Source organism: Gastrolobium bilobum, unplaced genomic scaffold (assembly GCF_033153095.1).
Source record: "Gastrolobium bilobum isolate Gb01-03AN ecotype WA unplaced genomic scaffold, APGP_CSIRO_Gbil_v1 utg528, whole genome shotgun sequence".
In the NCBI taxonomy this organism is placed as follows: Eukaryota; Viridiplantae; Streptophyta; class Magnoliopsida; order Fabales; family Fabaceae; genus Gastrolobium; species Gastrolobium bilobum.
In genome coordinates, this window is record NW_026896851.1 from 233,526 (window position 1) to 255,431 (window position 21,906).

The 21,906-nt window shown below is 34.3% G+C and overlaps 3 protein-coding genes across 3 annotated transcripts; 1 reads left to right on the top strand and 2 right to left on the bottom strand.

The window, feature by feature from the left end:
- Positions 1-4,468: 4,468 nt before the first annotated feature.
- LOC133302381 (small nuclear ribonucleoprotein SmD1a) lies at positions 4,469-10,331 on the bottom strand. The gene is made up of 4 exons (XM_061502155.1): positions 10,187-10,331; positions 9,995-10,071; positions 5,124-5,315; positions 4,469-5,011 (listed from the first exon to the last, which is right to left on the bottom strand). Exons 1-4 carry the CDS (start codon positions 10,198-10,200, stop codon positions 4,950-4,952), a joined length of 345 nt encoding a protein of 114 aa, XP_061358139.1. The 5' UTR covers positions 10,201-10,331; the 3' UTR covers positions 4,469-4,949.
- Positions 10,332-14,996: 4,665 nt separating this feature from the next.
- On the bottom strand, positions 14,997-16,310 carry LOC133302387 (probable aspartic proteinase GIP2). Its single transcript, XM_061502159.1, has one exon. It carries the CDS (start codon positions 16,308-16,310, stop codon positions 14,997-14,999), a length of 1,314 nt encoding a protein of 437 aa, XP_061358143.1.
- A 1,910-nt stretch (positions 16,311-18,220) lies between these two features.
- Positions 18,221-19,743, top strand: LOC133302390 (probable aspartic proteinase GIP1). Its single transcript, XM_061502162.1, has one exon. The coding sequence runs from the start codon at positions 18,358-18,360 to the stop codon at positions 19,741-19,743; it is 1,386 nt and encodes a 461-aa protein (XP_061358146.1). The 5' UTR covers positions 18,221-18,357.
- The last annotated feature ends 2,163 nt before the right edge of the window (positions 19,744-21,906 follow it).

Sequence of the window (21,906 nt, forward strand, 5' to 3'; positions counted from 1 at the left end):
ATATGCACGGAACCAACAGAAAGAGACAAACAATCTTATATTAATAAATTTGAATCTTTTAAGTGGGGTTTATCAAATTATGATTTGGTGTTCTTATCTTATTAATTAAGGAACAAAATTTTCATTTGTTTTTTGAATAATTTTTGCTTTAATAATTTCTTTTTTTTTTACAACATTTATGTATCACTTCGATGCTTTAAACGTATTAGTTTTGCAAAAGGCACATAAATGTATTAGTTTTATAAAAAGAAATAACTCTATGTATAATAAGTGATATATGAAACAAATGTCTCTCACTAACTCCAAAAGAAACAAGGTAACAAAATATTAAAATGGAAATATTAAAAAGCGTTTCCATTTTTGCTGCCATCAAGTAATCAATGACCATCCGTTTTCAAATTTTGTATGGTAAATAATGAGAGAAATTATAGTAGATAAAAGATAAAAATAAAATAAAACATATGAATTTTTCTCTACTCAATTAAGAGACTAAAGAAATTAAAATTGTGAATGATGGTAAAGTTTATTATTAGACGAATCATAATGAAGGTTGAGTTTGAATGTTGAGATTTACCAAAAATTACATCCGGTTCTTGAAGAATTTTTAGATTATAAAACTATTAACAACTGTTTTACATTTTAAATTAGACAAACGAATAATAATATTTTCTCTAAGATTTTCCACTTTCTTATGTTATTATTATTTTCTCTCGAATATATATATAACATAAAACAAATATTATATTAAAATAATTAAAAACGTATTAGTAATTATATTATAATTAAAATAATAACTAAAATCCAAACTTCATAATAAAAAATACTTATTGTATATCATTTTTCTCATACATTACTTCACACTAATATGAAATGAAGAAAACAAAATAAAAATATGTAAGTTTTTGATAAAATTGATTATAGTTAGGGGTGTTAATGGACCGAGCCGAGCCGAGCTTTGGTCTTAAAAGGTTAAGTCTGTGTTTAAATGTGACAGCCTGTCCAAGCCTGTTACCTGTTATGAATATAATTTCAGCCTGTGGCCTGTCTTATTTGCAAAAAATAAAAGTCTGGTTTAGCCTGATAGCCTCTTTAAAAAAAATAAGACAACAAAAATTTATCCAAACAAAATATACAATCAACAACACTACTAATTCCATAAATATTCATAAATTTAATGTATATCCAAACAGCATAATATAAAACAAAATTATTCAAAAAGTCTGTTTAACTAATAAAATGGGATGAAATGGATTGAGAAGAGAGAGAGTTATCACAAGTAGTATAAAAAATATAAAATAAAAATAAAATTAATATATTAGGCCAGCCTGGGAGGCTCTAAGGCCGAGCTTTTGAATTGGAGCCTGAGGCCTTTTTATTAAACGAGCTTTTATACAAGTTCAAGCCTGGTTCCAACAATCAATTTTAGATATGTAAGCTCATACCTTCACGAGCCGAGTCAAAGGCCTCTGTAAAATCTCTGGCTCGTTTAACACTCCTAATTATAGTTATATAATAGAAATAATGTGTATATAAATAGGAAATATGTGTAGATAATTTTTTTCAATTTTATAAGACTCGCTGGAGCAGATAAATCCTAAATAAATGCAAAAGGTGACAGCTTCAAGGCAACAATTGAATACGGAAGGAGTGAAGGACAAGTGCTCGTGAGTTGTTAATGACTGTACTTGTTATCATATTTATTATGACCAACCAAACACCCCCTCGCTTGAAATTTTTTTAAATATACTATTATTTATATATAAAAAAATTATCATATGATTTCACTCTGTTATCATCATTATTTTTGTTTTTTTTTCTCTATCTTTATTCATTAATGTCATGTGTATAATTTCTTGTATGTATAATTAAGAGCAGGCACAGTTCAGTGCACACACGGGATTCAATAAGTACAACGTCATTTCAACAATAAGACAATAGCAGAACCTAACCATGTTCAAGACATAATAAAGCTTTTTATTTTTTTTCTTAAGAGTTAGTTTGGGGGAGATTGACGATCATGACATGTTTGTGACTAAAAAATATTGGTACGTCACTTTTTAATCAAATTTTGTCAAAATATCATATCACACTCTCGTTACGCTATTTAGCGAGAATGGACTAGACACGTGACAGCGTCTGCATGGGCAATTATTCTCACTGAGCAGTCCAACGAGAATGGTAGGGTACTGACATGTGACAAAAGTGCAGGCATTCTCGTGGGTAGCCCAGCGAGATTAGCCACTGAATAGTTTTTGCATAGAATTCCTGTATTTTTGTCACGTGTCAGTACCTTGCCATTTTCGCTGAGCTGCTTAGCGAGAATGGCTACTCATGCAGACTGCCACGTGTACATTCTTGTTGGGTGGCGTAGCGAGAATGTGACGTAGCATTTTGACAAAATTTAAATGAAACGTGATAGATAAATACTATTCATAAAAGTGGCATATTGGTCAATGTCCCGTTAGTTTGGTGTTCTCTTGTAAATTTTAATAATAATGAATATGGCGATGGTGGTCTTTAAATAAATAATAATAAGCCATTAGCCTTTTATATGATGTACCCTATTCGAATTGAACTAATTAAATAATTAATGAACCAATGGATAATATTCAAAAAAAAAAATCAGATTTACTTTTTATACAATAGGAGCATTAAGATTTGAATATATGACTTAATGCAAATTACCAAAATCCCTTATCACTTGACCAATCATAAATTTATTTTTACTATTAATTTTAATGGATACCAAACTGATAAGAAATTTATACTGATAATAAATAAATTTCTTATTTAATGTGAATTATGATAAATATGATTATTTATATATTCATCTCTACTATTTTAATTCTCTAAATAATTTGTATAATTATAAGAATTATTTTGAGAATTAAAATATTACATGTGTATATATAAATAGGTATTAATATTTCTCATATTATAAGAGATAAATTTTATCTCTTATACGCACATAAAAGTGTGTGGGGCGCATGTGGCACCATGTGAAGAGAAGATATAGAAAGAGAACATATGGGCCTTGCACACTTTTATGTGTGTGTAGGAGATAAATTACCCATTAATCAATATAAATATATAAAGGGAAGGTATAAAGAAACTAATATTTTTTCAATTACTAAACTTATTCTTAATTACTGTAGTTTATTAAAAATAAACAAATAGAGAAAAAATTTACTTGTCTTTTAGTTTAGCTTTATAAAAAAAATAGCTTAATTAGAAAAGTAGTTTTTGTTATAATTATCTTATTGTGAATCAATCAATTTATTTGTTATTCTAATAAAAATGGATTAACTCATTATTTATATGAGAGTGCATTATAAATACCTACTTATTAATTGGTATGATTTTACCGGGACTCGTATTGGGGTGACTCTCCTAATACCATTCTCTTCATTCCCAAAAGTTAAATAAGAGACCTTTAATTAAGAGAAACAAGGTTATTGCAATATTGCCAATTGAACCAATAGTTGTTGGTTAAGTGATTCTTTTAGTTTGGATATTATGATAGTAATTAGTGTAAATAACAATATACGCCTTAATCTTTCATATTGATTACCTTAAATCCATGATGGGAAGGTACAATGATTGATTTAATTGATTAAATCCTCCTTAACATATAATACCTGACCAGTGTTGATATTAACCCATAAGCTTATGATGGAAAGGTGCCAGCTAATTGATTAAACTCCCTTTTCATTAGAAAAGATACATGTAATTACTTCAAAGGTACGATGATTGGTTTAGTTGATTAAATCCCACTGAACATATAATACCTTACCAGTGTTGATATTAACCCATAATCTTATGATGGAAAGGTGCCAACTAATTCATTAAACCCCTTTTTCATCAGAAAAGATACAAGGAATTACTTCACAGGCTGTCTGATCCAAAGTGACGAATAGAATGCGTGAAATAGAACAAATACCCTAGTCTTTTACGAACAGTGTGTGAACGAGAACAAAAACCCAACTCTTTTTAAGCTTTTCAAGATTTTGATATCAAGTGTGGTAGATTCTTAAAATCTAAAATCATATCTTCCACAAATAATTTTAAAATGGTATTCGAATTTCATATAATCCCATACTTTTACTTGCAAATCTACTTCAACTCATTTAATTATAACAAGTTTAAAAGATTTGATACCAACTCAACAAAGCCAGAGTATAAATTCAATGTACTCTAGATATATTCTGTGTTTTAACTTACTGCTACTAAATAATATAGCATGGCCAAATGGCCTTTTGACGCTCGTCTTCATCGTTACAATTTAGAATGAACTGCCTTGAGAAACTACATTTTCAAAGAAATAAAACTTCATTTTGACACTCGTCATCTTATGTCACTTATGTTGGACGTAAAAATAAGAATTCAAAAGAAAAGGACGGGTTTCAGAACAAAATTAAAAGAAAACAAAGGGATATAGATTAATGTAGCTGAATAATGGTTGGATCAAGAACTCTAGTTCATATTGTAATCAACTGAATATTGCATCTATGTTGCAGACTTCGCTAAAAAGCTCAAGAGATCAAATCTCAAAGAAAATGGTGGTGTTAAAGCTCAAGAGTCAGTCCATTAGCATAAGTAATAAGAGTCTTAACACACATAACCACCACCTACCATACGAACAAGGGCAATCATCAGTAATTCCGATTAACTTGTTCACCTTATCCCAAAAGCTACAAGTATATGCAGTTTTTCCGCTAAGAGGCATTGGGAATCTTTTTGGAGTCAACAAAGTGTCGCAAACCCTGCCCTAATCAATTCTAGAATATCAGCAAGGAATTTTACAGAACTTAAAATCACTTGTATAAGAAAATAGCAACATCGACCAAATCAACATAACCAATCAACAAGAACACTCCTTTGATGTCCATAAAACAGCACAGAAATTCTCCCTACCAAACCACATGGCAAAAAATTTGAGAATATGCAACTCAACGGCCACGGCCCCGACCACGTCCACGCCCTCGGCCACGTCCACGCCCCAAAGGCTTCCCTGGAAATAAAATTAAGACTTTGAAAACCAAAAATAACCAAATAACAGCCAATTTGAAAATAAAGTCCCCAGATGAATATTATTGCAGTCACGGTCAAATAATGTACAATACCAGCAGTTGGCTTCTTAGGCTTGACCCTAGGTGTCTCTTCAACCAGCAAGGTCTCAAGATTCAAGCTGTCAGGAAGGATATAATAACGAATGTTGTTACCTCTCACACTGAGATGATCCAGAGTAACTGGGTTTTTCCCTTTCAGGGTTAGTTTAACTGTTTTCAAATGTGTATTCATACTGATATCAACACCTGTAGCATAGCAACAAGTTTAAGGATCAGTATAACTAAAGCTTCAAAATATCTGATCCCATCCCAAAAATAAAAATGACTTTGAGACACTTAAGTAGCAAGCTTTTTATTTAAACACAAGGCAAACATTATCTGCAAATATGTATTTAGTATTTACTACTTACTGACAAGGAAGTTCCATGATGCTTAACTTGTATTATATTTGGATAATTAGGAAGTAGCAAGACATGTCAAAATATGATACAAGGATTACTACCCTCATGAGCCTACATAAAAAGAATGTTAAGTATGTCGCTACACCTGAGCCTCAGACATCACAACATTTAATACAAGCAAAGATAACAGATGCAATATATAACTTGTGAGTTTTCTATTTATATGACAAAGTGAAGCTAAATCCAGATGACTGTTGACGCATAGTTATCAAATGCGGATTGCGGCATGTCGCGGCCAACCCCGAAAAACGCTATAGCGTTATAGTGGGTTGCGGTTGCGGAAATAGAGGAATAGATACATGACAGAAATAATGACAAAAATAAACATTTTTTAGAGAAAGAGATAGCAGAAGTGACAGAGACAGACGCGGATAGACTAAAAAACCCTTAAATTTTATCAGTTACACATTTAAATTTAGGACAAAATTGACATTTTGCCTTATGACAGCAATATGGCCCAAATGTGATCGCAATGGCCGCAAAAGTGATCGCAATGGCCGCTATTGCGTTCCGGTGTGGCGTGGCGCGGTTTCTTGCGGCGAGGCACCGCAACGCCCATACAACGCGGCTTGCGGCGCAATTGACTACTATGTGTTGAAGAGGAAGTTCCAGAGTGTAGGCGGTATGAGGATTAATCAGAAACAACACGTACAAGAATCTGTGTTTCTGAAAAGATTGGCACAGGTTAGGTAAGATGTATAGGCAGATATGGAGGCTTTTTGACCATTGTCCCCTTAATTACATAAAAAAATACCACTGTGCCCCCGGTCCAAATTATCAATACATTTCACCTATCTGCCCCTGTTTGACCATTGACGGCGCAATATACTCAAGTACATGACCCATATACTCGAGTATATTACGTGGAACAGCAAATACTCGAGTACAATACCTTTATACTCGAGTATTTTTCATCATCTGGATTTTTTTGAACTTTTGCTCTATTATAGGACCCAAATACTCGAGTATTTGCTATTCCACGAATCCACGCAATATACTCGAGTATATGGGTCATCTACTTGAGTAAATGAGGCCAAATTTCCTACGAGAATTTTCCAACACATAGCTCTCGAAAAATTACAAGGAATAAAAAAAAAACCCGATTCGGACACCCGAGTCAAAAGTTACAACTTTTCGAAGTTTTACTCTAAAATTTCCAAAATTTTGTAATGTCAATAGGTTTTGTGATACCTACAAAGCTCCTCCTCAGGTTATCAGAGTCAAGTCCAATATTATGAGTATATGACTAGAGAAACATGCTTGATCCAAAAAATCTTGTGGAAAAAAATTTAACTGTAAAACTTCGGAAGACCATATTTTTTGGATCAAACAAGTTTTGTGGGTATCACAAAACCTATTGACATTACAAAATTTTGGAAATTTTAGAGTAAAACATCAGAAGGCCATAACTTTTGACTCAAGCGTCCGAATCAGGTGCTTTTTTGTGCCAAAAAATTTCCTGTTTGGAGATTTGGTCCAAAAAAATGCTTCTTTGTGCCCCGTTTGGCATATTTTATCTATGCAAAATGATGTTATTTAAATTTTTACTTTCAAACACTAACAAATAATCTTCCGGGAATTTTCTAACATGTAGCTCTCGAAAAATTATGTGGAATAAAAAAAAGTACTTGATTCGAACACCCGAGTCAAAAATTGTCTTCCGAAGTTTTACGGTTAAATTTTTTTTTCACGAGATTTTTTTAGACTAAACAAGTTTCTAGTCATATACTCATAATATTGGGCTTGACTCGAGTAACTTGAGGAGGAGCTTTGTGGATATCACAAAACCTATTGGTATTACAAAATTTTGGAAATTTTAGAGTAAAACTTCGGAAGGTTATAACTTTTGACTCGAGTGTCCGAAGCAGGTGCTTTTTATTTATTTCACGTAACTTTTCGAGAGCTACGCGTTGGAAAATTCCCATACGAAATTTGATCTCATTTACTTGAGTAAATGAGCCATATACTTGAGTATATTGCATGGGACAACAAATACTTGTGTATCTGGGTCCTATACTCGAGTATAAACTCATGACATTTGATTTACTCGAGTATGAAGGCCAGTCAACGGTCAAACAAGGGCAGATTGGTGTTAAGTTTAGGGAAAAGGTCATATTTTTGAAATAATTTAAAACTGGGGGCAAAGTGGTATTTTTCTATGTAATTAAGGGCACAATGGTCAAAAAGCCCAGATATGGAAGTCTACCTGTACTGCAAAGAATAGGCTTCCAAATGATGGAGATGCAGTGAAGGGATTCTAAAATATAAGAGCCTTAAGCAGACTCATTCAATCCAAAGGCTCGATCCCTATGACATAAATGCAATACATTTGCCACCCAAGCAAGCAATTCAAAGTTCCAACTCCATGGTTTACGATGTCTCTTGCCAAAATGTCATTGGTAACAAACATCTTCCTGCTGTTCCAAATCTAAAGTTCAAATGGTAATGGTTACTATTTTACATCAAACATTATTTTTATTATTTTCTTTATAGAAAAAGAATATATTAAAAAGAAAACAAGGACAGTACAACTGAGGGAGTGTAAAACATCGCCTAAAACAGAACATAAGGTAAAACTACAAATATAGACCAAAGAGAAACCGGAAAAAAAAAAAAATCAAGAGCAACAAAGCTGCACAATCCCTTTGCGTATCAGAAATAGCAACTCCCTAGAAAAGACTTGAGCAGAATATCAAAGAGAAACCATAAATACAATCCCATCTTAAGGCAAGTTTAGGTGTAAAGCAATGTTGTTAAAACGTAGAGTCTTTTTACAAAAAAAAAAAAAAACGTAGAGTCTGTAAAAACGGTAGGGGTGAGCAAAAACATGAAATCGCAAAACGTAAACGAAACGTAAGAGTTTACTAACGTATTAAAAATAAAATATATATCCAACATATATAAAACCAAAACCCACAAACATGTTTATTTTGACAGAATGTCAATTTTAATCTTTCTTTTAATTTATATAGAATGATTTTAATGTATTAATTATACAAGTTATTAAATTTAAGCTAATTAATGACTAAAAATATATATAAATTTTTTTATTATTAAATGCTTTATATATATATATATATATATATATATATATTTGAACTATGCAAAAAAAAATCATATTATATATATTTTTATATTATTCATGGATTTATTAATTACTTAAAGCATTGATTATAATAATATACAAGCATTAGTGTGGCGGTGAGTCTCTTCTTCTTTGTTCCCTTTTATTAACACTGACGTTGCTCTCTCTCTCTCCCCCCCCCCCCCCTCTCCCCTCCCTTCTTAACGGTGGATATAGTTTAAATGCTTTGCATCAAGAGCTATTTAGTGCCAAAACTAGAGCGAGAGTAGAAGAGAAAAGAAAGCATAGAAACAAGTAAGAAGAAATGTCATCAGTTTTTCTTTCTGCAACTGCAACTTGAACTGCTCTTCTTCGTTTGTGTTTTGGTTTGGGTTTGAGTAACAACCAACAATGGTGAAGGTGTTGGCGATGAAGTTCTTCTTCTCCTTCATCATCGTCTTTGCTTCTCTTTCTCCCCTCTTCGTCAGATCTAACTCTTTTTTTTAAACAAAAAAAAAAAAAAAAAAAAAACTGAGTCAACTCGATAAACTCGCCGAGTCAACCGAGTTTACCGAGTTGACATGGCATTTCAACCGTTTAGACTCAAAACCCATTTCAACTACCGTTTTGACTCGATTTTGGTCATAAAAACGTAGACACAGTCCGTTTCTACGTTTTTACAACACTGGTGTAAAGAAATAGGTATACTTCAAAAATTATTAATCTAAAAAAGAAGCTACCTAGGGACTACTAGAGAATTTCATGTTGAACAATTGGCAATTTCTAACAAAAAAGCAAAAAACAGCAGCCAACCCTGTAAAACCAAACATCAAGATATGTCCCCATTGAAAAAATAATTCCAAATCAAATTTAGTTATCTTGTAAGTTGTATTCGTTACATGACCAGAAGGGGTACAAACAGGAATCACTAAGATAAGCAATAAGATATCAAACAGAGAAATCTTGATTGCAGCAGAAAACATGTTAAAAAGTAAAATATGAAGTTAAAAATGGATCTTATTTCTCAGAACCTCAACAAACAGTTTGCAGGTGATACGTAATCAAATTCAAGTAAGCAACCTCTTCCCAACATAAATAATTAAGATTTTAAAATTCCAGAAGCGTGTAGTGATTCTGGAAAAAAAAAAAAAACTGTATTTACCATATGTGAAATCACTGAGCATCTTCGCAATATGCGAATCATTACATTCATGACTCTTGACTATTGGAAATAAAAAAGCCAACATTTGGAACATTATATCCTGCTTAAAGGCTCTAATGCGAAATGTAGGCATTAATTAATGATAAAAGCTTAAGCACGAAGGAGAGAGCTAGGGTTTAACGATGTGAAGAGTGTATATATTTTTTAAAAATAGTGGAGTGGAAGAAGGAAAAAAAACCTGTAACCGTGCCATGAACAATGGTACCATTCTTGAGCTCGATCGATACGGTTTCGTTGTTCAACTTCATCAGAAACCTGCTCCGGTTTTCATAGAAAGGCTTTCAACTTCAGATTTTTTTAAAAAAAATAAAAAAATGGGAAAATAAAAGAAAGAGGGAATGAGAAATTGAGAGAGAGGCGGAAGAGAGACCTGACGAGCTTCATGGTGGCGGAAAATGGAAGAAGAGAAGGAAAATATCAGCACAGCCGCCTCAACCACGGAGGAGCGGGACAAACACACTTTTTTAGTGGTTTTGTGCTCTGATTTAACGACAGCGTTTTGGAATTGCTCCTGTGCACCTTATGATCGCAGGAAAGTGAAAGTCCAAAAATGAAAGTGAAAGATATATTTTTACCCTCAAATAAAGTATTTTTTATGAATAAAAGTGATTTTCAAATTAAAAAAATTTAAAAATATTAGTAAGAAAAAATTCCAAGCGCAATCCAAATCAGGGACAAAGATCATATTGCCACTTTTTAGGCAAAATTTTACCTGATTGCCACTTCTGAAAAAAAAATTGCCAAAATGCTACGCCTGAATCCCGCTGGTCTGACAAGCGGGAATGGACTGGACACGTGTCAGCGTCTGAATGGTCAACCATTCTCGCTGGGCCGCCCAGCTAGAATGACAGAATGCTGACACGTGGCAAAAGTACAGACATGCAGAGAATGCCTGTGCTTTTGCCACGTGTCAGCATTCTGTCATTCTAGCTGGGCGGCCAGCGAGAATGGTTGACCATTCAGACGCTGACACGTGTCCAGTCCATTCCCGCTTGTCAGACCAGCGGGATTCAGGCGTAGCATTTTGGCAAAAAAAATTTCAGAAGTGGCAATCAGGTAAATTTTTATGAAAGAAGTGGCAATATGGTCAATGTCCCATCCAAATCATTTATTGATGTTGACATGTCCTTTTATGTCACAACATGAAATTATTTATTTATTCATCTTAAAAATATATGAAGTAATATTAATTATTTTACAAATTTAAAAATTATCATTCAATACTTTTTATTTTCTTAATTTACACTCTAAATGTTAACAAAACTTTGACAAACAATAATGGTTAATATAAAATGAAAACACATTATCAGCATTCAGTAGCATTAACTTTACCAAGTGAAGTTACTACTAAAGTTTACTAATTAAAAAATAACAAAATAATAATATTTAAGCATGTTAATATTAACATGACAACTGCAATGTATAATAAATTAGAGTGATTAGTTGCACGTAAAATCAGCGATTAAATTTGAATGTAACATTATTGTCAAATTTTAAATTTGACACCTCATCCGAGAGTCATTAGTGATGAATCAAAGTGATGATGTGGATACAACGTATACTTGATGTTTCCACGACAACATGATTTTGATGATAACAAAGAGGAGTGATTCAAAGACGAAGCAATATCCAAAAAACAAATATGAAAGCATGCACCAACTCTCAAGCATCAATCCAAGTCCAGAATCTCAAATGGTATACTCATTTAGGACTTAGGATAAATATGTAAAGATGTATAGATACAAAGCATTGCATGAGCTCAAGGTCATTCATCAATCATATATTTCAAAAGCATGCATCCTTAAAAGAAAAGTCAAGACAAATGGTTTCATATGTACAATATTGGTTTGGAAGAAGTACCTATGTGATACAAACTTTTCTAAATAATTTTCATAACCAATAACATGCATTACACGTCATAAAAATCATTTGGAAAGAGTAGAAACTCAGAACTCGTACAAAAAAAGGCTGCTGCTATGAAATATCCGGATATTCCACTTTGAATATCCGGATATCCAATATCCGGATATGGAATCCAGAATATCCGGATATCCAATATCCGGATATGTGCCCGATAAATATCCGGATATGTACGGATTACAACGGCTATAAACGGCTAGTTTTCATAGGAGGTGTCATTATAAATACCCACATCAGTTGGGATGAACAGTTCACGACCCTATAGCATTTATTAAAGCTTTATTACTCTTACTAGCCTTTTATTGCTCATAAATTACTTACTTTAATCATTGCATACACTTGAGCTCATCTTTCCTTTGAAGTTATACATCTCTTAGTTCTTCAATTTGTTCAATCTGTACTTTGAGAGTACTTAGCCACTTCTAATCACCTCAATATTACTTCTTGATTTGAGAGGGGAGTGAACCCTATATTTGAGAGGTTACCAAATTCCTAAGAAAATTTGGAGTGAAAAAGTGTAAGGCATCAAGAGCCCGAAGTCTTGAAAAGTTGTAGTGGTTTGTCAAGCACCCTCAAGCTTGATAGTTAGTGAAAAGAATTGATCGAGCGGCTTCAGTCTGGACATAGGTCACGGTGGTGGTGACCGAACCAGGATACATCTAGTTTGCAATTTCTCTAACCTTAATCTCTTTATTTAAGTATTAAAATTGCATCTTAGATTGTCTTTATATATTCGCTTGCTCATTTTGTTGATCATTACACTTGCTTTTACAATTAGACATTTCCTTATTAAATCACTTTATTGAAGAAATAGTCTTTAAAACATCAAATGAGGTACTTTGCGAAAAGATTTTTGTAAAACTCAATTCACCCCCCCTCTTGAGTATTGAAGCCACCTGTCCAACAATTAGATAAAAAAAGATCAATGGCTCTGATTTATAAGCATGTGACACCATTGATCTTTTTTGATCTAATGGCTCTCAGATGAGGTATCAAATTTGAAATTTGACACCGGTGTCAAAGGATATATATATATATATATATATATATATATATATATATATATATATATATGGACAAGTTATTCTGCCTACTCTCATTCTGCCTACCTTTGTCTACCTCTTTGATTACCGTTCAATTACAATTTAATTCAACGGTCCATATTTGCCCAATAAAATAAACCATTTTTCCCCTTTCTTTCTCCTCACTTCCTCCCACACTCTTTCTCTCTCCTCCTCTTTCTCTCTCCCTCGGCGCCATACCTGTTATATATATATATATATATATATATATATATATATATATATATATATATATATATATATATGGGATTTACATTTCTAGGGTTGTTGTACGTGCAGCAATTAAATACTTGCATATATATACGTGAAAGCATTAAATGCAGGGAATCATAATCATACAAAAGATGAAAGCATTAAATGTGGAGAATCATAACCATACACATGTCAATGTTGTACGTATAGCGACTGCAAAAATGATTTTACAATGAGTACAAAATTTGGAATCTCGTCCTCTACCTCTACCTCCTTCGTAGCTAAAATGTCCTCTGCCTCTTTCTGACGCATAATTTCTTCTATTATCATCAGATTCACTGATAAAGGCCTTTGGTATATCACCAACAGAAAGATTCGAGTAAAATTCACACTCTTGTTGAGCTAACATCGAACACACCTTATTGACATCAGGAAGAGGGTTTATAAGCATGATTTGCTATTGAACTGGAGCATATTGCTCATTCAGCCCTTTCAAGAACCTGATCGTATGGTCCTGGTCTCTTCTAACTCAAATTTCAAGTAGAGCTGGGCAATTACATGCCATAGCACATTGACAAGTAGGCAATGGCCTTAAATTTTCCAGATCATCGCATAAACTTTTCAAATGTGTGAAATATTCACTTACAATTTTATCTCCATGTCTCAGCTTGTAAATCTCTTCTTGCAAGTCTGAGATTCTGAAAATATACGCCTGTGAAAAGCGTTCTTTCAAGTCTTTCCAGGCATCTTCTGCCCGATCTATCCAAAGGATCGATTGCAGGATGGAGGGGGAAATTGAATGATGTATCCATGACAATACAGTGGTGTTGCACCGTTGCCATGCTGTATATGAAAGATCTATGGTTGGAGGTGGTGGTAAACTTCCATCAATGAATCCGGTTTTGTTTTTAAACAGCAATGCCATAGAAATGGCGCAAGACCAGGTATGATAATTTCTTCCATCAAGCACCGAACGCTTGGATGGAGATAATATGGATGAGATGGATTTGAGATGATCGAATGCTAAGCTCTGATTCGCCATTATTGTGATTCAAAAGAAAGAACGAAGAATCAGAGCTTCTTGAGAAGCTCTGATACCATCTTAAGAAACGAAAAACTCTAATATTTCATATATTGAACAATGAGAATTACATTACATCATCTACCACTATTACACTTTATATATGAAAAGAAGACTCATAAGAGAATAACTAATGCAACTGAAATTAACTAAATCCCGAGAATAGTGGAACTGGTAAAACTAACTCCACGTCAGCTATTGAACTACTGCATCAGTATAAATGGCTTCATTTATCACGTCATCTATTGAACTATTGCATCAGTATGAATAGCTTCATTTATCTTCGTATCCTTCAATAGTTCAAATTTGACAAATACATGAATATAAAAGCAAAACCACACCCATGCAGTATTTGAATAATACAATTTTTTTTATATAATAAGATAAAGAGCTATATATGTATTAGATTAATATATATATATATATATATATATATATATATATATATTAAGGAAAAAATATTTATCATTTTAAATGATATAACTTTATGTCATTATAAAAAAATGACATTATTTTGGTATATAATTAGTAATTTTTTACATTCTCTCATCTACTTTCACTTTCTTCTTAATTTTATGGAGGAGAGAGGATGTAAAAAATTACTAATTATGTACCAAAATAAAATCATTTCATCTAAAATCATTTCCTTTAAAATGATAAAAGTTTTTCGTATATATTAGTCAACAAAAAGAAAATTATGTATTTACCATTTTTATTCAAACTTATATTTAGAAACATAAATCCATGAATCCAAAGAAAAACAAAAAGTGTACGGCAAACCCCTCGTCGTCATGTCAGCAGGACATGAATATCACATTTATTGTCAACGAAAATCATATAATATTAATTATTCAAAGTTCACCGGACCCATGGCCAACAATGCTAAGCTGGCAAAGGCCAAGTTTCTATGCGGTGGAGGTGAAGTTGAAGTTTCCACACGTAGTTCGGCTTCCAAAGAGCAAAGAGCTGAACCCCAATCTAGATTTCGCCAAATCGAATTGCACAAGATTGTCCTCCAGCTGATACCCACCAATCACTATTGAGGTTCTTGGTTTCTCACCACCTTTCACAAACCCAAGACACAGCGTTTTATCGTTCACCTCCACCATCGAGTTCGCTCCAAAAATCCTCCAAATTACGTTCTTGTTCTGCAGAACAAGCTCAATGGCTGGCACCGCCGCGCCAAGCCGAGTTACTCCGACACTCTCACTGCTGAAGCACACTTCGAAAGGCGCCACGGGACCCACCCTTGTGATGTTTCTAGAAGCAGAGGCATTGATAAAAGCCTCCGTCACTGCTTTGAAGATTGAGGCCTCCAAAACCGTGTAAGGGTTCACTGTACTAATCTTGGTTCCACCAACGCCGTTACTGTCTATGGATAACAAACTCGTGTTAATTGGAACCGTCTTTTCATCGATCATGATGGATTTCACACCAATGAAATACTCAGCTGAAGGCTCTCCCTGATTGAAAGCAGAGGATGTGCTTACTGGGTTGATGAAGAGTGGTGTGAAGGTGAGTAACTGGGAAGCGTTAACGTTAGGAAGGAAAAAGTAAGGGCTGTCTCCGAAGAAAACGACGCCGTTTGAAGTGGTGGAAGATGAGAGACAAATAGCGAATTTTCTTTGGAAGCTAAAAGCAGAAGCAAACTGAGATGGAAAAGCGATTCTCGTTCTGCCGAGGCCAGCCATGCCTGAGACTCCATTAGCAAGCCCTTTTAATAACGAAGTTGGTGCGCACGAAAATAGGAAGCGTGAAACGGTGACGTTTCGTCCCGGGTTGAAGCCGTTGGTGGATTGGACGGACACGACGTCTTCTGCGAGTTCGCCGCCGGTGGCGGTGTGTGTGACGGTGTTGTCCGGCGTGAGACCGCAGGTGTTGTTGTTGCAGCCCGGCCTGGGTGCTGAGAAGCAATCGCCGCAGCCGTTAGCTCCGGCGAGTGAGCACTGGGCGGAGCGGCACCTTGCGGGGCGGTATGTGGAGGAGGTGTAGTTGTGTTCACAATCGACCCAGAGAAACCGGCCACCGAGATCTACGACGAGTTTCACTGGGACAAGTGGGGTTCTTTGGTTAATTTGAGTGACGTATTGAAGCGTGGTGGCATCTTTTGTAACTGGGACAACGAGGGCTTTGGGCCTGAAAGATTGTTGAGCAAAAGTTGGTGCAATAAAGAATAGGAGGAGGATAATGAAGAGATGTTGAAAGATGGAATTATCCATTGCTATGAGAAGTGTTGTGTATGGCTCGAAACTAGACAGAAAGAAACTTGAAGGGACTAAGGGAGAGTCACATATATTATATAGATGCAGGAGTGGTAAAAAGAGTGGTGCGGCACGTCGTCAAAGACAACTCATATGTTAACATCGTCAAATAAGACTGCAATGACGTGAGCTAAATTTCTTGTTCAGCCATGAATTGTTTTTTCACTAAATTTGGAATTCTTGCACAATATGTAAAATCCACCTGGATATAAAGGTCGCGGTTTCGGCATTGTATCTAATTAGATTTATCTAGAAAAGAGTAGCGTACTCCAGTTTTGATTTCTAATATTGACTTTGAGACATATCTGAGTCTTAATCTTATCCTTTCGTAAATCATAATATATTAGTTAACGTGTTCAATAATATTGTTTACGTATAATTTTTCTCTGCATTATTCGGACTCTCACGTAGATATTGATTGCGGTTTTGTACAAAACAGAACTCCACGTATTGCAAATGGACTAGTTCTCTTACCAAAGATATCGCAAGAAAGTTTATACAGGCGTTTTTTTTTTTTTTAAGAAGGTTGAGGTAAATATTATTCATTTGATAAAAAAGGAAACCAAACATCCCTTTATGTATTAATTAATTAAAAAAAGGATTTGATGTTTATCCTTTTAAAGGATATAGAATTATATTATTTTAAAAGAGAGAAAGATATGAGCAATGAAAATTATAAGAGAAAAAATACTTTTTTTTTAATTTAAATTTTAAATAAAAAATATTAATTTATGTATTTCTTTATCTTAAAATGATATAATTCTATGTCCTTCAAAATGAGAAATATTTTTTTCTGGAAAAAATAAAATCAAACCACACCAAAATTCTAAGCAGTGGTGGATTTGGCTAAAGATTTTGGAGGAGTACTACTGAAGATGTTGATACATGACAACTCATTTTTGAGTTACTAGTTATATTGAATGGATTTGAAACATTAATTGAAAACTTATTAAGGATACGTTACATAAAAATAATATGTAAACTACAAAGATTGTCGGTCATGATAATCTTATTTTTTTCGGATAAGATTTTAAAATGAAAGGAAGTAGTTTTTTTTTTTTTTTAATGTCATCACGCGAGATATATTTAAATTTTCTAATCAATATATGGTTATCAATTATGTACTTTATTTCGACAGTATACTTTTCGTTTTGGATTATCCAAATTATAATAGGGGTTTGATTTTCTCATGTTGAAATGAGAATTCAATTCTTATGTTGTAAAGATAAAAAGCACGTGAGACCCATGTGTTAGAAAAAATTATATATAGGACCCATGTCAGCACGAAAATCAAAGAGTGTGTAGGAAAATTTGAATTCTCATGTTGAATAAGAATTATAAAACCCATTATAATATATGCTTCAAGCCACAGCGTAAGTTAGTTATATAGATGACCTACGAATAAATTATTGAATACAATAATGCAGTGATATTTTAAAATAACAACGCAATCACAAGAATCGGATAATTAAGTACACGTCGCACTCACACCAAACACAACAAAGCTAAACTATGGCAGGGCAATGAACATTGCCGCAGCTGCTTCAAGGAGCATCAGGAGACGAGCCGGCGATCTTCCGAAGACAACCACAGCGGCATTTGAGAAGTCACCACCACCATAAGTCTCCCCGTAGGTGGCCATCACATTGTTAAAAACCCATTTTGCCTCAACACCGACAAGATCCGAGAAAAGAAGTCGATTTGGTCAACAATATTCGGCGGATATGATATAATTTAATAGAAATTATACCGGAGAGGCTTTACTTCTTATAAAATATAAAATATTGCTTTCTGACACGATGTTTTCCATACAAGAGTATTGATAGTTCCGTTGATAAAGGCTACCCTGGATCTTCATTGCCTTTGAATCTATGGGGTACACAGATTTTATATGTAATTTTACTTTTCTGGTTCCATAAATATGCAGCACAACTAGCAATTATGTATAATCTCACTTGAGTAATCCATTTTCCACTTAAGTTGACTTTCATCTCCAAGTTCTGAAATGTCACTTCCACTTCCATTCCGCACTTTCTTCTTGTTGAATGTCCTCTCCGCTCTGTTCTTTCCCAATCCAACACTGCAGACAGCTCTGGTAACACCCATTTCCAAAGACAAATCCACCAATCTCTTCACCCTCTCCGTCTTCCTAAAAACTCCTCTTCGCCCCACCAAACTGTACCTCGATCTCGGCTTCTTATTCCCCTGGACGGTCTGCGACGCCAACTATAACTCTTCCTCTTTCCGCGAAATCACCTGCGACCCCGCTTTCTGCGCCACACTCGGATTCGGAGGACTCTCCTGCAACAATTGCACCGACTTCAATCCTCCAAACCCTAATTGCGTACCCGCCAATTTGGTTTGCGGTTCTTTCCCTGAAAACCCAGTCACCATACGCGCTACTTCAGACGTCGTCCTCATCGACACGCTCGCATTACCAACCACTCCGGGCCCGGGCCCAGGCCCATTCGTTCTCCTCCCCAACTACACCTTCTCTTGCGCTCACTCCACACTACTCAAGGGTCTACCCAAAAATGTAATGGGCCTAGCCGCGTTGGGCCGGTCCAATCTCTCTTTCCAGGGTCAGATCAGCGCTGCTCTTTCCTCTCCGCGTTGCTTTGCGCTTTGCTTTCCCGCGTCTTCAAAAACTCCAGGTGTCGCTTTCTTCGGCTCCACTGGGCCCTACTATGTTTTTTCTTCTCCTTCTTCCAAAATTGACCTCTCTAAATCGCTTATTTACACTCCCCTCATTCTCAACCCCGTTGGCGTTGGAGACACCGTTATCACCTACGGCGGTAATCCCCCGTCTAATCAACACTTCATTGGTTTGACTTCTATTAAAATCAACGGCAATAATGTTCCCATCAATGCATCTTTGTTGACCATTAATCAGGACGATGGTTTCGGTGGGACTAAGATCAGCACCGCTACTCCTTACACTGTGTTGGAGTCTTCCATTCACAAAGCGTTCACGGAGTTATTCGTGAAGGAAGCTTCTTCCCCTGCTTTCAACCTCACCGTAACTGTCCCTGCGAAGCCGTTTAATGTGTGCTACCCTGCGGGAGACCTCACGGTAACGCGTGTGGGTCCCCTGGTGCCGACAGTTGATCTCGTGCTGCATGCGCACGATGTGTTTTGGAGAATCTCGGGAGGCAATTCGATGGTGAGGGTTAGGAATAAAAGGAAGGGCGTGGATTTGTGGTGTTTGGGTTTTGTGGACGGTGGGGTTAATAAGAAAACTCCAATCGTAATCGGAGGGAAGCAGCTGGAAGATAATCTTGTTCAGTTTGATCTTGAATCTAACAGATTGGGATTCACGTCTTCGCTCTTGTCTCGCTCGCTCTCGTGTGCTGATTTCAACGTCACTGATTTCGCAGATAACGGAAAATAGTTAGAATGAAGGAGAAAAACGAAATCAATAAGACAACGGGGTGAGGGCAGTGCAGTTCCTTCTAATAATAAATTTGTTCTTATTGTTTTGTTTGTGTTTTCCATTTTGATTGAATCGTTGGCGTGGATCTGGACGGTCACTTGAGAAAAAAACATCATATAGGATTGCTGGTATGAAATTTCATATAACTTGAGAAAAAGTATATGGTCAAAACTCAAAACACTTGTTCGTAGACTATCATGTTGAATTATCTTAAAATTACAGCTGGACTTAAAAATTTGAGACATAGCAAATTTTAAACGAGCTTAAACTAAACATTTAGTCTTATATTAATTTTGGTTTACAATAGTTACTTTTTTATTTTAATTTTTATAATTTCAGTTATTTAAATGTTAATTTATCAGGAGAAAATATATTTGTAAGGACTAATGTTTTAATAGCAGAAACTAAAATTTAAGAAATTAAAAATATAACGACAAATTTTTACAAAATTATATTTGTAAGGATCCATATCTATAGGTAAAAGGACTAATTTTATAATTTAACCTTATAACAACTTATAAATTTTGATGGAAAAATGATATTTATTCATAATTTTTTTTATACTTTTTACTCCATGTTCTTTGACAAAAGAGGTGTTGAAATATATATTTTTTACTTTGTTGATGAAAAAACAAAAAACATAAAAATGATATACAAATATCATTTTCCAAATCTAATTTATCAACTCTATATATGTTTTGCACATGCACTAAAAATGTTTGATTTCACAATATTAAATTTTCTTTTTGGCATGGCGACACAATCATATGATAAAAAGCAGATGCTGAGTGAAAACATAAAACGTCAACTTGGACAATTTATATTATTCTAAAGTAAAACCGTTTATTGGAAACTTTGATGATGTGTCGCATTCTCCTTGAATCTGAGGTTTGTGTTCACACTTAAAGAAATTTGAAATGTTTCCTGTTATAGTAATTTTTTAAATTATTTTTTAAGCTTAAAATTTTAAAACATCAATTGAAATCCGATTAAAAAACACAATTAAATTAAATTCCCACTATCTCTTTATTGAAAGCTGCGAAAGTTGGAAGCTGCAACAATTTATTGAACCTTATTGGGAGTTGAAAAGTTTTTTTAAAGTAGTGCCTTATTTGAAAGTTGAATTTTTTTTTAAAGTTGTGCCTTAAGGTACTTCTCAAATAATGCATTGAGTTTTTGTATAAATAGAGAATTGTTTCTTCTCTTCTTTTTTGTCTTGCCTGCATTTTTCTTTCTTTCTGTTCATGTCTGCGTTTTTTTTTTCTTTCTGTTCATGTGCGTAGGGATTGTTCTATTGGTATAATTTTCGGTTTCTTTATGAACAAACCGTATGAATTCGTTTTCATAAATTTTTTACTGACACTGATTTATTCATTTTTTAGGGTGGAAGGATTCATGATACTGTGAGTGGTTATTCACATATTCAGCGTCTTCCACCTTCAATTGTTTCGATCCACGACTACCAAAATAGATCTTTCTTCACAGTGCTAATTCATTCTTCTTCCACGGAACAGTGAGGGGCTTTATGCTTCCAAAGTCACCTCTTCCAATGACACTCAATCTTTCGAAGAAAAGTCCCTCAATGGTAAATCCTTCATCACGTATTCATTCTTATCTCTTTGTTCTTCTTGTTCCATCCACTGAGAAATCTTCGCCACCAACCACAGTATTCCTTCCTATCCACAAAATAGGAATGTTTGATCCATTTCTTTCTCGAGAAACAGATTGAGTTTCGTCCCTTTCTCTTGGAAGTGAGTCGGGGAAATTTAATATATGATTTTTCTCTTCATCAAAGAAAGAGATGCATATTGTAGAAGACAACACAACCGCACAATAAAAAGAAGACAAGGAACAATGCAGAACTGAGCAACTCAACAAAGAGACGAGCATTGCACAAGACTGAAGAAGATATGGGTTACCTTCTTTTGATTTTTAAATTTTGCAGCTTCCCTTTTTTTCTTTTATTTGAATATGTATCATACAATTGTGGTTTCATAATAGCGAAAAAGATATATTATTATATATTATTTCCTTTTCTTATTATTTATTTTATTTTATTTTTTCTCCACCGAACATAATTACTAATATCCTTTGTATATCCAAAAAAAAATAATAAATTTT

Bases quoted from the DNA above. Each gene is read 5' to 3' on its own strand.
- LOC133302387 (XM_061502159.1), bottom strand. From the start codon at position 16,310: ATGGATAATTCCATCTTTCAACATCTCTTCATTATCCTCCTCCTATTC.
- LOC133302390 (XM_061502162.1), top strand. From the start codon at position 18,358: ATGTCACTTCCACTTCCATTCCGCACTTTCTTCTTGTTGAATGTCCTC.
- LOC133302381 (XM_061502155.1), bottom strand. The intron at 5,316-9,994 runs GTTTTTTTTCCT...GCTATGCTACAG, and splicing joins TGTTCATGGCACGGTTACAG to GTGTTGATATCAGTATGAAT. The intron at 5,012-5,123 runs GTATTGTACATT...TTTTATTTCCAG, and splicing joins GCCTAAGAAGCCAACTGCTG to GGAAGCCTTTGGGGCGTGGA.